We start from the raw sequence: 17,179 nt of genomic DNA, 5'->3' as shown, positions 1-17,179 counted from the left end.
CGATTATCAATCCAGTAATCAATGTAACACTGTAGCAAATAAAGAAATAAAAATAATTTATTAGTAATACATTTTACAAACAAAAACACAACCACTACATGCAACATTTTTGAAACAATTAAAAACTATATTTTTATGTAAATGCAACAAATAAACAAAGAAAATTAGTAATAAATTTTACAAAAAAAACACACAAACACAAAATACAATATTTTGTGAAAACAATTAAACACTACTTTTGTATGTAAATGTAACAGTGTAACAAATAAAGAACGCAACATAATTTATCAGTAATACATTTTGCAAAAAGCATGTTTGAAAAAATTAGAAGCTACTTTTAATATTTAATTACTTAAGGTGTTTTATCTCCTAACACATTTATGTACGCCTAAAAACGATCATTGATTGAGCTACTTACTCTACGGAGCATTTGTAAATTAACACATCGAAATACACTTTGTATTCTATTTTTCATCTCATCCCTTGTTGTTGGAGGTATTTTATAAACTTCATTATTAACGTAACCCCAAAAAAATCAGTACAGTTTATTAAATTCTGGTGATATGGGTGGCCACACTACTGGTCCATTGAAAAATGAAAATATCTCGAAAACTAATAAATTTAGACATAGGGAATGTTATCTAAAAATTAAAGTACGGTAATGGTACTTTTCAATAGTGATATAAAATACAGGGTGTTCCATTTAAAATTACTGAGAAAATAATGTACTTGCGTTTTGACTCACTCTGTATTTGATATAAAGAAAATTAGCAATATCGACCATTCTTGAAAATTTTGACAATACGTTAAAAAATATGGCATTAATAAACCATTGTTGTTTTGCTTATTTTTATTTATACAGGGAGTTGAACTTGTTACGATTTTCATATAAAATTGGTTATAACTTTGTAAATACCCTGTATAACATAACAAACCTTTATATTTTTGTGATGGAGAAGTTAACAGGATTTCCAATTTAAAATAAAATATAGGGTGTTCCATTTAAAAAAACATAAGTTTGGTCTGCCACTGTGTTATCGAACACCCTGTAACATTCTAACTAATTTTGTAATGTGAAGCTCAAAGGTGGCTAAAATTTTTGTTATTAACTTTTATTGCTATCTATTACCATAGCGGAGCTATTGAGATTTACCCTACTAATCAATCACCCTGTATATACAGTACACAACATGTATATTTTGTAACATTCTATTTTCTTTCAGGGAGTTTCAGACTTACAAATCAATGCTCTCATTCGTAACGGGCAATTGTTTTTTGCAACTGATAAAACGTTGAGGATATTTCAGAATATGGAAATAAAAAATATGATATTTAATGCTTGTTTCGACTCAAATATATCTTGTATAACATTATCCCCAGATGACCGATTTTTGATGGTGTGTTTTGAGACAGGAGCTCTGTTCTTATTTACCATTCATGATCAGGATATTGAAAAGGTTTATTCGGGGTAAGTAACGAATTGGTTAGCTTAGATAAATATTTCATTTATCCAGTTTTTTGGAACTCGCTAACTCATTCATAGCGTTTTAAAGACTTGTTGGTCTTATGACTCACATGGCACTCAAAGTGCCATATGACGTCATATTGACGTCAAATTTTTTTATTATTTAAAATTGTTAATTTTTAGGAGTATATGTGAAAATTTGGCTCCACAGGGGATACATTCAATCGATTGCTCCGAAGACGATGAAGTCAATGCCCATTTTCTAATAGTGTATCCAAATGGATCAATTTTCAGGTATGGTATTTTAACTACTAACCATCTGACAATAAATACATTGCGCTACGTAAAATTATTTCGCTGCTTCTTCTAAAGGTGCCTATCTAGTGATGTTGGCGACGACAATGAGCCATCTTATTCTATTCACAGCAACTCGAAATAGATCAGTTTATGTTAGACCAGTCCACTTCTTAAGATTGGCCAGCCAGGATATACGTCTACCTAAGTTCAGAGCCGCTCTTGCCCTCAATCTTGCCGTGTAGAATCAACTGTAGAAGTCGGTATTTATTATTACTGATAATGTGGTCGAAGTAAGCCAAGTTTCTGTTGTTTAAGGTGTTAATAATTTCTTTCTCTTTTCTTAGCCTCTGGAGAATAGTAGTTATTTATGTCAGTTGTGTGGTGTATACAGGGTGTTTGGTAAAGAATGGGCCATAGCTTAACCTTAGATTCCTGAGCGTAAAATAGGTCGATTTAAGTTAACTTACCTTACTACGAAAGTTGATAACCGAAATACAGGGCGTCAAAGTTAAACTTTTATTTTATTTATTCTTGAATATTTCCTGACAAACATGGAATAACAACACGAAATTTGGTAAGTGGTGCTGGTACTGTACACCCTACTAAATTATGTTAAACAAACCTTTCTGGCTACTACCAGAGGCGTACGACGGGGGAACGTGAATGGTTGACCCTTCCCAAATTCTACGCCACTGCCGGAATTTTTATTTTAGTGCAATTTTTTGGTTCTCCAATACTTTCTATGTAAATAACATACTCTTCATTCGTAACGATAAAGCCATTAGTTTTCGAGGTATTTGAAGCTAAAAACGAAGGAGCATAATACATTAATCAAGATAAATGTGTCTTTTCATTGTTAACTTCAAATATCTCGAAAACTAATGGCTTTTTCGTTACGAATGAAGAGTATATTATTTGCATAGAAAGTATTGAAGAATCTAAAAATTATGCTAAAATAGCAGTTTCATCAGTGGCGTAGAATTTGAGAAGGGTCAACCATTCACGTTCCCCCGTCGTACGCCTCTGGTAGTAGCCAGAAACGTTTGTTTAACATAATTTAGTAGAGTGTACAGTACCAGCACCACTTACCAAATTTCGTGTTGTTGTCCCATGCCTGTCAGGAAATATTCTAAAATAAATAAAATAAAAGTTTAACTTTGACACCCTGTATTTCGATTATTATTAACTTTTGTACTAAGGTAAGTTAGCTTAAATCGACCTATTTTATCCTTAAGGCTGTATGACACTATGCATTTTCTTGTATCATTTCTAATATCGTTTCTGATATCGTTTCTTGTATACATTTTCTTGTATCATTTCTTGTACGTACATTTGTGCCCTGTATGACACTATGCAAGTTCTTGTATCGAAAATTGTATGAAATTCGGCACGTGATTGGTCGAAATTTTGTTTGTCACCCTGTGTCACGTTATGGCAGTACTGCATGCTGCATCTACAGCTACAGCTGATTTTGAAGATTTTATAAAATTTATAAACTTTTAATTAACATTTTAATGTTAACCAGAATTTTACGTTGACTGTTTGAGGTTGATTATTTGTGTTTTTATTTTGTTTTGATATTTGTGCTAAAATATTTGCATTAGCATTATCTTCAGTTTGATCCAAATTAGGAACTATTGTATTTTCGTCTATTAAAAAATTATGCACCATGAAACCTAAATTTATAGTATGAACTTTACTAGGAGCTAAATATATGGTTATTAGTAGAACAGTAGTCCATACCAAACGGTATATTAAGTATCAATAAAAGATTTATAAATAATACCTACAAAAACACAAATAAATTCATCAATACATTATTCCATTTTCATTTCAGCCGCCATTATGAGTAAGTAATTATGACATTTTAGATGTTTTACCAGCAGGTTTTACGTTTTTGCTCTTTGCGCAGAAATTGGTGCAGTTCTTGTACAAGAATCTGTGTCTGACTCAAATTCTTGTATCGTTTCTTGTATCTGTGTATGACACTATGCATTTTTTTGACATATCAGAAACGATATTAGAAATGATACAAGAAAATGTATAGAGTCATACAGCCTTGACTCAAATTCTTGTATCGTTTCTGATATCGTTTCTTGTATCTGTGTATGACACTATGCATTTTTTTGACATATCAGAAACGATATTAGAAATGATACAAGAAAATGTATAGTGTCATACAGCCTTTAGTAATCTGAGGTTAAGCTATGGCCCATTCTTTACCAAACACCCTGTATATGAAACCCTTAATATAGCTACAGTGATGAGCGTGCTAATAACCGGCAAAATAACACAAAAGATGGAAAACGTATTAAGTTGTGAGATAAAAAGAAATGAAACTAGTCGAGCTGGGAAATTTAGCGACATTAACCTAAAAATTTACATTACATTGATTGTTTCCCACCTTTAGAAGTATCGGACGAGTTTGGCAACTGCCACTGTCGCAATCAGGGCGGGATTTACGATTTTGCCGCCTACGCGCTATCTTGATTTTGCCGCCTTTTTAACGTAAACATAGAAAACGCTAAATAATGCAAAATTATACTCTCTCCATCCCGGAGGAATTGGACTTCCAGGAAGTCCTCATTCATGATTTTCTAGCATTAATACGTAGCGCAATATCAGCTTTATAATCCTGGGGTACATCTAAAAGTATCAATATTGATACTACCTATTTATTTTTATTCATAATGTAATACGGTATGACATACTTAATAAAAAATACGTTATTTTGCTAACTCATAATTTAATTAAAGTAATAACTTTAGGTAATGAGCATGTACAACAGAAACAGATGAGGCATAATTTTAGTGAATCTCATAGCATAGTTCTTACTTACTTACAAAACAACAAAGTACCTATACATTTTAAAATTAAATTAAACAATTCATTTGGTTGAAAACTGTTTTATTAAATTACAGATTCTTCCTCCGTGATTTACATTGGGCAAACGAGTCAATCACATCGTCGAAGTTAAGTGACTTCGTAATTTCTCTTTCGATCGTCAATACTGCCATCTCATTGAGGCGTTCGTGTGTCTGTGATGATCGGAGGTAATTGTTAATTCTTTTCAGCACGGAAAACGATCTCTCTGCAGAGCAGTTTGACGCTGGTGTAGTGAGAAAGAGCCTGAGTGCGATGTCCATGTATGGGTACAACTCTTGTAACCCTGTGTTGAAGACCAACTGCAGAAGCTCAACAAATGTTTTTGGTGGCTCTTTGTCAATACTTTTGACAAAACCAAAAAAGTGGACACATTCGTTAGCAAATGTTTCAAAATCTGGGAGATATTTAGTGTATTCGTTGCAGAGCTTTTTGGCACTTATAGTGATTTGTCCACGTTCCCAGCCAACCCCTGAAGAAAGAAGCTCAAACCGTGTCTGCACGTCGTATATTTCCTTTCGCTTCGTCATCTCTGTCAGAAGCCTGTCAAGAATGACAAGATAAGTGTCATTTTTGAACTTTGTTCTACCACTGAGAACTACTTCATTTTCTCGGGACTCTCCAGCTTGGAGTTTCATTTTCTTCCTTCTTTTGGAGGTGTCTTCATACTCACACACCACAGAATTAACCAGAGCTGAGTTTTCGTATATGTCAAAATCATTACGTATTCCTGACACATATTCGGTTAGTGAGTTGTACACTTGTGTGATGTCATGTATGTTTACACTGGTCCCCTGGAGTGCTTTGCTAGCTGCATTAAACCTTTCCAAAAGATCTCCCCATAACAAAGAAAGACAAGCAGTCTCTAGTCGACTCAACTTTTTCAAGTATCCGGAGGCTTCATTTTTAGTGTTACTTTTCTCGCTATTGTCATTGACGATAACACTAAGGGCCGCAAAAACTCCCTTCCAGTCTCTATTGAGGCTTTTGCAGGCGTCATCACGTGCAGACCAACGCGTCTTTGACAAACTTTTCAAACTTAGGTTTTCTTTGTTTTTAAGTTCCCTTTGGAGGACTTCCCATCTCTTGGTTGAGCTTGAAAAAAATACAAACAACCCTTGAAGCAGCTCAAAAAAATGGTTGCTTTCTTGACAACATTCAGCTGCGTGCTTACCAACCAAATTCAGGGAATGAGCAGAACATGGTGTGTATATGGCCTCAGGGCAAACTTCTCTGATACGAGCCTGAAGACCACTGTATGCCCTAGACATATTCGAAGCGTTGTCGTAGGATTGACCTCTTCAGTTCTGGATGTCTATCTCATACTTTGATAGTACGTCCATGACTGCTTTGAAAAGTGCCTCTGACCCATGTCCAACATTAGGGATAAAGCACAGAAATCTCTCAATTGGAATTCCATTTTCTTTGACGTACCTTATGATGATAGCCAACTCATCCACATGAGATATATCTGGTGTTGAATCTACTATGATTGAGTAGTATTTTGCAGTCTTGATCTCTTGGAGAATGGTATTTGTCACTTTATGTGCCATCAATTGTACAAACTGTTGATAAGTAGTCGAAGATAGATAAGACTTGCGCCCTTGTCCAGGATTCCCATACTTGGCAATATGTTCAGACAGGAAAGAAAAACACACAATATTTTTTTTCTCATGATCATCTTTCAGTGCGTCACAGTTTTTCGATTTCTTTCTAACGCATTAAATTGTATGTGACAGAAAAAAGGCACGTCCGTGATTACAGACGTTTACAATATTTATTCTAGTTATTCTAGTTGTCGATAAATGGCGCCATAATAAAAAAAATATATTTTTTTTTAATTAGATAATAATATTACAAATATAATCTGTATAATTTATAAGACTATACAAATCAAAGAAAATACCATTTTATAAATGCAAGAAACACATTTGAATTGTTTTTATTCCAAATTGAAAATAAAATGTGACAACTGTCAGATTTAACTAAAATGTCATGTTAGAATAAATGTCATAAATGTGTATTATCACGGACTTACCCTTTTTCCTATCATTTGTTACGCACTGAAAAATGCTCATGAAAAGGACAATACCTCCTGTGAGTGTGAAGTGGGACTGTTCAGGTTTAGGTTCAGTTTAGTTTTGATTTGCCTGACAGTGACAGAAGCGCTAGTGGCAACACCCATACGCGATACGCATTGCATAGACATTCATGATTCATCTTTTAAACTCGAATTTTGCCGCGGACGGGACAGACGATGTACCCATTAAAGGAGGGAAATAAATGTTAGTAAATCTTTAAAATTCGCAATTTTTTGAGATCGCCGTCGCCGCCAAAAAGTTCGTGCTAAAAATTGCCGCCTTTTAAAATCTGCCGCTTCGGGCTATAGCCCCTCAAGCCCCCCTGTAAATACGGCCCTGGTCGCAATGACAGTTTTAGTTGACAATACTCCTCTGATATGCCTAAAGGTGGGAACAATCAATATAATGTAAATATTTAGGTTAATATCGCCAAATTTTCCAGCTCGACTAGTTTCATTTCTTTTTATCTCACAACTTAATACGTTTTCCACCTTTTGTGTTATATTGCCAGTTATTAGCGCGCTCATCACTGTATATGTCGGTAACTGCACATTTGAAATGGCTCTAATCGATTTATGGCATCTTCTATAAGACTCCATTTTTCTACTCCGCAGGGGAGGACACTAAAGACGTAACATCTAAGAACTCTTATGCGTTTATTGATACTTAAAGAGGAGTTATCTTTCTAAAACTGTTAAAAGAGCTTCTGGTTTTTTCATGATTCCAAGTATCCTTGATATTGCTGCCGAAATAGCATATTTTCTCCACTCTTTCTAACTGTATCGCTTATTGTAATTTGGGCGTTTATGTTGGTGTTTTTACGAATGATAATTGTTTTTCTTATAATTTAGTTTTTTTGATATGGTATTTATTTATTAATTTTGACAGGAAACTCCCATTACGGTAAATATTACATGCATTTAAAAAGCTCATACATTTAGGCTGTATTTGTTACATGTTTCTACAACATTATCCATCATCCTTTGGAGCCCTTGCGCACTATCTGCCAGCAATACTGTATGAATATTTCGGTTCACCACGGATTATTGTATAAGACATAGCGAAGTGGTCAAATTTTTAAACTTAATAGTTTGTTATTCGCGGTGTGCAAGTACTTGGAAGGGATACGCGAAACGATCGTGCGAGAATAGCGGAGAAAAATGGCAACTTTCTTAAATAATTCATATTGTCAATTGAAACTGTAAAATTGCTCCACAATATTGATACGATATTCAATTATTATATAAAGGTAAATTTAATTAATTGTATTTTGCTTGCAGTACTGCATTTTAATAACTAATTTTATTTAATGTTGTTCTGTAGCTATTTTCTTGTGGCATTTTTATAATCAAGTATATTCAAATGGGAAATAAGCCACAATTTTACCTAAAAATGATTTTATTAACGTTTCGACGCCCAAGTCGGGTGTCGTTGTCAAAATACAAAATAATACTAAATAAACAAAAATGTTGCTTAGTAAAAAATTCTTCTAATAATTTATTTAATCTGACTCATCTATATCGGCAATTCAGACACGTATTATACATTTTAAAGTAGACGACTTTAAAATGATATTGCCAATATTGATGAGTTGCGTTCCTGGGACGACTTTACTAAAAGATAGTTCATTCGATTACATGAAATCAATCCCAACTCAAGAATATCCGCCACAAAAAATCATAGCATGTGATCTGTCTTTAAAAAGACAACCAAATGCAACGGTGGCACTGAAATTCTCGCGTTAGAGATTCCATAGTAAATCACTAGGGAAAACCAGGAAAAACCTCGTGATACTATCCCGACATCGTAAGTATTTGGGTTTACATTTGGTTTACTCTCAAACTAATACCAAATTCTGACTTGATATTTTAAATTTTAAATAATACTATATGTACTAACTCGATATGTTACTGATTTACTAATTGTGGTATTTTCTTTCTATTGACTTCCTCCTTTAATATGGGTAACCACATCCTACTGCATTCTACCGAGGAATTTGCGACACAATTTGTTTCATTCAGCATAATTAGAGCCGCTTCTTTGATTTTTCTCTTTTTACTATCTGCTTCTTTTAGGACTATACTTGAATCTCTCCACTGAACTCTATGTTCATTATCCCATGCGTGTTGACATATTTGAGATCTATCAAATTCTCTATTTTTTATATAAGACTGATGTTCATTTACTGTAACGTCTAATGGTCTTGACGTTTCACCTATATAAAATTGTTCGCATTCACAAGGTATTTTATAAATACAATTCTTTGTTCTTTCTTGTTCACTGTTAGGTTTAGTTTTAGATAGAATAGATCTCAATGTGTTTGTTGTTTTGAATGTTGTTGATATGTTGAATTTATTTCCTATTGTTTTAAGTTTCTCGGATAGTCCTTTTACATATGGTATTGATATTTTCCTCGTATTATTTCTTGTGAATGTTGTAGGATCCCGTTCTAAGTTGTTCTGTTCCATTCGATCCAATCTTGACAATTCCTTATTTATAAACGATATGGATTCTTATTTATAAAATTGTGGCTTATTTCCCATTTGAATATACTTAATTTTATTTACTACATACAATTATTTACGTTTTAATAACATAACCTAAATCTTATTTTTTCTTCTTATTATTTTTTTGGACTATGGCCTTGACAATTATCCAGTAACCAGGACCATATGATTGGCCAATATAATTAAAAGTGCGAATAAAAGTGCAGAGCGTAGAAACCAGGTGTCGCTTTTCCGAACTTGCACGGTCCCAATACCCAAATTGTAAAATAAGTGTTTGTAACTGTACTCAAATAAAATAAAGTTATTTAAACTCAAATCTACAATTACTTTAACATCGTGACTGCTTCGAAGAAGATTGATTAATCAGAGTCTTTATCATCAACCACTTAGAAGTTTAGTTCTCCTCTGATGTTGAGGACAAGAGACATTCACAACACATATTAATAACTGGCTATTGCTGTACGTCAAATCAACTTCATTTATTTCAAAATTTTTAGTCTTTTGTAAAGAAATCTCAAGTTGAATTCATATGTAACTTGTTTTAGATTAATTGTTAAGAACAACGATACTGGATTTGATGTCACTACAGAAGAAATTATCAACTTAAAATGCAAAGTAAATACATCGGATTATTCCTATCCTTTACTTAGTATCAACGGCTCTTCATGTTACATTTTAAACACAGAAACGAAGGACGTAATTACCCATGATGCTTTTAAAGTGAAAAATTTTTCTACCCTCGATAAGTAAGTATAACATTTTTTATTTTGATAAAAAACAATGTCTTTTTAAAATACACCAGTGTCCTCATTCATTTGTTAATAACGTGTGGGATATAACAGATCAGAAACTGTTTTCGAAATACAACTTCTGGAAAAAGTTTTGAGATTTTAGTTGGAAATATTTCTCCTTTTTTTTGTTACTACTACTACTATCGATTTACAGAGTTCTCTGACTCCTAACAGTCATTCTTCAATGTTTAATCATAGACCTGTACGGGTGAATCCCATCATTTCTCGTATTTTCTCATTTGGGATCCGATCTCTTCTTGATTTGCCTGCTGCTCATCTCCAGAAGTCCATTTCAGTTCCTAGTAACATTTTCTCTGTTCTTTGGTTCATTGGCCAAACTTCACTGCTGTATGTGATTACACTTTAACATATGGTATTGTATATGAGCTGTTTGTTCGCTTTAGATATTGTTTGGTCCCACAGAATGCCGTTCATCATGGATATGGCTTTTCTACCCTGTATGTATCTGTCTTTATAGCAGCATCAAGTGTTCCATCTTGAGTTATCTTCATGCCCTAACATCTAATGTAATCAACTGCTTTGTCTCTCCTATACACATGGCTTCAGTTTTCTTAATGTTGACTTCGAGACTTCATTTCTTATATTCTTCTATTAGCTTCCGCATCATGTAACCCGAAGTCGTCATGATCCTGAGCAATCAGAATTTGGTCATCACCGAAACATAAAGTGTATAGTGTTGTCTCATTATTGAGTGGGATTCTCATGTCATTACATTTTCTTTTCCACACCTTGAGTGCTTGTTCCAGATAAGTTTTGAAAAGGTTAGGCGAAATTCAGCAACCCTGCTTCAGTCCTTTCGTGACCTTAAATCCCTCAGACATTATTGATCCAGTTTTCATTTTTGCAGTCGTTCCATTATACAGACTTTGGACTGCTTTGATGATAAGACTATGTTTAATGTTGGTTTGCTGTAGCGTTGACCATAGTTTGCTGAGGGGCACACTGTCATATGCTTTCTGTAAGTCTACATACACCGGGTGAACTTAATTTTTCCAAATATCTATACTGAATTTGTTTAAATCTTTTTCCACAGCGAACAACCATTTCCTTTTGGGTCTTTCATGAATTATTCATATCAGGTGATCTTGGGGGGCCATTCAATAAAACTACGCCTTCCAAACCAACTTCTGGAAAACACATAATATAGTCAAATACTGTTGTTAGGAAGAAATTTTATTGTCAACACTGTCTTGTGTATTGGTGCGTTGTCTAGATGAAAGTGCACACATTTTCTTAACTTTTCCCGTCTCTTTTTATGGCTTCACGCAATTTTGGTTTTAGTGCACATAGTAAGAGGCTGTTACAGTAGCTTCTTTTTCTAAATAATCAATCAACAATACACCTTGTGCATCCCATAATACTCAGGACCTAATCCCTTTGGGGTGAACCCCATTACTTCTACTGCTTCCGCTGAATTTTAGTTGGTGGGTCATAATGGTGTAGGGTAGCTCAAGGGAAGACCAGGTGGATAAATTCTCGTAATTTGATGACTAAACAAAAGTTGTTTTTAGCATGCTGCTCTCGCTTGATTTTGACGGCAATATCTTTAAATTGTGTCCGCTAACTTTAATAACCTTCCATATTGAGTATGATTTTCTCATTGATGAGATGTTGGTCATGAATGGAAGTAAATCACAAATATTGGCAGTAACAAAACCAAACGAAACAGGCGAAATATTCCTGCAGCTACTGGAATCAGGTAATTATCTTTATTGTAGTATGGTTATGTTTTATTTTTATATTAAATTCATATGTGGTTAGCCATATTGTATCGTAAGTGTACAATACTAATTATTCTGTCTGCAATATAACTTCTTATTGATTTCTCCGCGCTTAAAATTTCTTGTGTGGTAAAATAGTTGAATGCTAATTTTTAAATCAGTCAGCTATCAATCAATGATATATTTGGAGGCCAATCCTGGATGAAGTGCTATAAAAGCAGGTCCGGCATATGCAAATTTTAAAAAATCGGTCGTCTTGGTAGTTTCCATTCTCCATTGTGTCCTTACGTGGATCTCAAGATCTCTACACTTGTCAATATTCCCGTTATATTTAACACGAAGTTTATTGGACGATTTAACGCTCGAACAGGTATCCAAGTAATACTTAGAATTAGCAAATTTTTAACGAGAATGTTAAAAACTAAAATAGAGAACTGATGATAAACTTCTGCAAGAATAATAAACTTTTTTCAAGATATAAAAAACTCTTAGAGATTTTTCATTGAAAATGGACATGTGGCATTCTCATGGCAGCAGCATTTTAAATAAAAATTAAAGTGAAATTTGTGTACCTACCCCATAAAAATTTATGGGGGTTTTGTTCCCTTAAACCCCCCAAACCTTTGTGCACGTTTCAATTTAATTATTAGTGTGGCACTATTAGTTAAACACACTGTTTTTAAAACATTTTTGCCTCTTCGGACTTTTTCGATAAACCAGTGTTTATCGATATTTGAATATTTATCGAATCCACCACATATTGTATATGGTTAAGTACGATTATAGAGACCTGTTAATAATCTGAAAATGTATTTATAATTTACCTTTTTAGGTGTATTTTGAAAAAGAAGCCACATCTCGATAAAAGGCGACTATTATAAAATATTATATATAAATATCAAAAAAAGACTAAGAGGCAAAAAAGTTTTAAAAATACTGTGTTTAAATAATGGTACCAAAATAATAGTTTAATTGGAACCTACACAAACATTTGGGGGGTTTAAAGGAACAAAACTCCCATAAATTTTTTATGTAAATATATTAAAAAAGAAGCCGCATCTCGATAAAAACTCGCTTATCAAAAAAATACTAAAAGGTAAAAAAGTTTTAAAAACGTTGTGTTTAACTAATCATCATCATCATCAGTAGCTCGACAACCCTTTTTGGGTCCTGGCTTGTTCTAGGATTTTCCGCCATTCTGTTCTGTTCCTTGCTTTGTTCTTCCAGTGGGTAATCTCAAGTGTTTTCAGATCTTGTTCCACTTGTTCCATGTATCTAAGTTTGGGTCTTCCCTTTGACCTTCTCCCTACTGGTGTTTGCTTCATTATGTGTTTTGGTGTTTCGGTCTCCAACATTCGTTCAACATGGCCCATCCAGCGCAGACGTCCGATCTTTATGGATGTTATGACGTCGGGTTCGTTGTATGCTGCGTATACGCTCCGAGCTTCGCTGGTGGCGCTCCTAGCGGATTACTAATTCAACTTTCACCGGTAATTTTTAAATTTATTATTTAATTGTTATCGCTTAATATTTACAACACAAAAAAGTAATTAAATTGTAATCGATTTTTTTAAGATTTTGCTAATCATTTTGACGTTCTATTGATAAAATATGAATTTCTTAATTCGGATACTTTCACAATTATCGTGTAGATGGCGCCAAGATTAATATATTAATTTATAATTACATATTACGGAACATTAAAAAAACTTAAATTCAGTATTTAAAACGTAAGTATATTTAAGGTAAAAATATATATCACAGCTTTGACCAACTAATATTTTTTATAATTAATGTTTTTAATTTTAATTTTAAATTAATCACTTTGACATTTATGTCAAATTTCCGGTAAACGTTTACAGACTTGCCACTACTGGCGCTCGCGAATTTGTAAATATCCCCTCTACGTACGAGCTCACAGCGTATAGTTCAAAATTATATCTTCTGCGCCATACGTCATTTTCTTTCACCCCCTTATATATGTGTCTAAGGATTTTTCTTTCAAACGTACATAATAAGTTCTCATCGCAATTTTAATTGTCGTCGTCTATCAAGTCTCTTAGTGATTAGACGTGTTTGATTTAAAAGTCGATTCACTAATTGCCGCAAAAAATACAGTTTGTTTACCTTTTACTCATTTATTTGGTTAAGTTTTTTGGATTTCTACAAGTAAGTCGATTCATTACTTAATTTGTCCTGGGGAATTATACTTAAAAATCCGACTTCTGTCTGGGACGGATGTCGGGAACTTCACCTGGCGGCGGGAAGCCGCCGCGATCTTCAAATATAAGAATCGAGGATATCAGGGTTCTGGATGGCATGGAACTCGACGATTCAAATGTAAATATTAATCAAGATGGTTTTCGTGGATTTACAGAAGCCGATAAGAATAATATTGCAACAGGGGACAAAAATCAAGTTTTTCCAGCAGATAATGATAACAATAAAAGCTCATTAACAACAACAGCAAGTAATTTAGACCAGCCAAACCAGTCTTTCAAACGCGATATTTCCATTAATAATCGATTTACATCAAGAGATACAGGTCCGTACTTAATTTTTGTGGAACACGAAGTTTTGAATGTGGGAAGATTGCATCCAATGAGACTTGGTGAAAAACTGTTAGCACTTTCGGAATACGAAAAATCGATCTTAGAAATTAGTAGCGTGGGTCGTAACAGACTTAAAATTGAAGTTAATTCAGGGTTAGTTGCGAACAAATTAGTGGAAAATTCGGTATTCAAAGACAATAAACTGATAGCTTATATCCCCTCACATTTAACTGAAAAAAAAGGTATTGTGAGATCGGTCGATACATATCTGACTGAAAATGATCTTGTTAAAGTTATAAAATCAGAGTGTTCTGTTCGTAAGGTTCAAAGAATGTTTCGAAAAGTAATAAAAGACGGAGTGATTGAAAAAATCCCCCGTCAAATGATAATTGTCACATTTGCAGGGAACAAAATTCCCCAATTTATTTATATAAATAAAGTGAGATGTCCTGTAGACACGTACGTTCATCCTGTTATGCAATGTTACAATTGTCTTCGTTACGGTCACTCTGCATCTCAATGTAAAGGAAAAAAGAAATGCCGAAACTGCGGCAAAGAAAATGATAACGAATGCACTCAATGTGATAACTTCTGCATTTTTTGTAACTCTAATTCACACAACTCGACAAATCGAGATTGTTCAGAGTATAAAAAACAAAAACGAACTAAGGAAGCAATGGCACACCTTAATATTTCTTTCAAAGAGGCCGAAAAAGTTATTGACAATCCTGCCTACACTAGTATTCTTCAAAAAAACAGATTTGCTCCGTTACTGTCATCCACTACTGAATTCCCTTCATTAGTTTCCAGGCCAAATACCTATTCCAATATTGCTCAAAGCTCATCAAAACATTTGCCTTCCATTGCAAATATTTCAAATACTGCAGCTTCTACTAGAAAAAAACGAAAAATACACCCATCGTCTCCTACGCTTATTACCGCTCCAAGCGAATTTAGCTTTTGTGCTAGCCCCGTATTCCAGTTCGGAAACTATAATAAAAATGTATCTAAAAATAACGATGAACATCTTAAAAATGAATTTGCTACTACTTTGAAGGATTCAATCAATAATTTCTTTTCAGACATTCCTGCTCGAAACCCTGCGATTAATAGTTCAGTTCCCTCTATACAAGATGTAGAAAATATAATTAATAGCGTGATTAAACATTTCTTTACCTGATATGGCCGGTTTAAAAATTGTCCAGTGGAACGCTAGATCAGCGTACTCTAATAAAAACTCTATTACGCAACTTTTTACAGAAGAACACTTTGATATAGCTCTTATTTCGGAAACTTGGTACAAACCTAAGTATGAAATGTCCTTACAGGGATTTAATATTATTAGAAAAGATAGACGTAATAAACGAGGGGGAGGTGTTAGCATAATTATCTCTAATAATATTAAATACAATAATATAGTATTCAACCAAACATTTAATAAAAATATTGAAGTTTGTGGCATTGATATTGATGTCAATGGCACCAAAATATCTGTGGTTAGTATTATCGTCCAGGTAGCATTGCAGTCACAGTGAACGACTATGTTTCTCTTTTTCAACAAATTCCGCATAATTTTATTATTGGTGGCGACTTTAACGCCCATCATGGAGCCTGGGGCTCTATAAACAATGATCATAGCGGTAACATACTCATGGAAGCTTTAGAATACTTCGACAACTTTATCATTGCAAACGACGGATCTCCTACCGGAGTATCTGCCCCTGGCTCTCCTCCATCATGTGTTGATCTTACCCTCATTTCGTCTAACTTTAGCTCACAATTCTCTTGGTCTGTTAAAGCAGATACGTATGGCTCTGACCATTATGCTATCACATTTGTGTTACAACAACTCAGAATTGATAATATTAATATTACCCCCATTCATAAATGGTCTATGCGAGAAGCTGATTGGGCATTGTTTCAAACAAAAATTGATAAAGATTTCTCCGAGATTCCGCTTTTCAACAATACTAACGAAATGATTAACTTTATCACCAATTCAATGACATCCTCGGCGGATTCAGCTCTTAAAAAAACTTACCCCTTCTCTCCTAAAAAGGCTCCTCATCCCCCTTGGTGGGATGAGGAATGTCAACAGTTAGTTACCCAAAGGAAGGAAGCTTACAAAACGTACAAGCGCAATATGATAACTTCAAATTATATCAGTGTAAAAAAAATAGATGCGCTCTGCAAAAGAACCTTTAAATGAAAGCCAAACAGGCTTGGGCAGACTATTGTACTCAACTTAATAGGAATTCAAATCCCTCGGAAATTTGGCGCCGGATTAATAGATTTCAAAAGAAGAAAAATGATATCCAACCATGTGAAGAAGATGAGGCGGAAATACTTTTTCATAAATTAGCTCCAAGTTTTGTTAGTCCTTACATTCACTACACACCCACCAGTAATCATGATCATTCTCTTCTAGCCCCAGTTACACTAAGAGAGTTAGAACTTAATATCAAATCGTCAAAACTTACCGCTCCAGGCTTAGATGGCATCAATTACATGATGATTAAAAAGCTCCCTGACTCGGCGAAACACTTTCTTTGCAAAATATATAACAATATACTTTCAGGAGATACGGATTACCCCTCACTAAAACAGTGTCTAATTATTCCTATTCCTAAGGTCAGTGACAACAAAGCTCTGCGACCCATTTCTCTAATGTCTTGTGTATTAAAAACTTTGGAAAGAATTATCAAACTCAGATTAGAATGGTGGTTAGAAAATAATAACATCCTCCCCCAATCCCAGTTTGGTTTTCGGCGAGGTAAAGGTACTCTCGACTGTGCAGCCAATCTTGCAACGGAAATTCAGTTGGCTTTTTCAGAAAACCATTATTCAGCTGCCTTATTTTT

General features: G+C 34.1%; 1 protein-coding gene across 1 annotated transcript in view; it reads left to right on the top strand.

Moving 5' to 3' along the window:
* Positions 1-17,179, top strand: part of LOC114326885 (kinetochore-associated protein 1) — a 120,184-nt gene that overhangs the window by 5,756 nt on the left and 97,249 nt on the right. Inside the window, exons 3-6 of the mRNA XM_050648845.1 lie at positions 1,224-1,468; positions 1,649-1,759; positions 9,779-9,979; positions 11,557-11,744. Of these exons, the coding sequence (XP_050504802.1) occupies positions 1,224-1,468; positions 1,649-1,759; positions 9,779-9,979; positions 11,557-11,744 (745 nt within the window). The remainder of the gene's footprint in view (positions 1-1,223; positions 1,469-1,648; positions 1,760-9,778; positions 9,980-11,556; positions 11,745-17,179) is intronic.

This window comes from Diabrotica virgifera, chromosome 4 (assembly GCF_917563875.1).
Source record: "Diabrotica virgifera virgifera chromosome 4, PGI_DIABVI_V3a".
In the NCBI taxonomy this organism is placed as follows: Eukaryota; Metazoa; Arthropoda; class Insecta; order Coleoptera; family Chrysomelidae; genus Diabrotica; species Diabrotica virgifera.
This window is presented reverse-complemented; position numbering and strand designations above follow the sequence as displayed.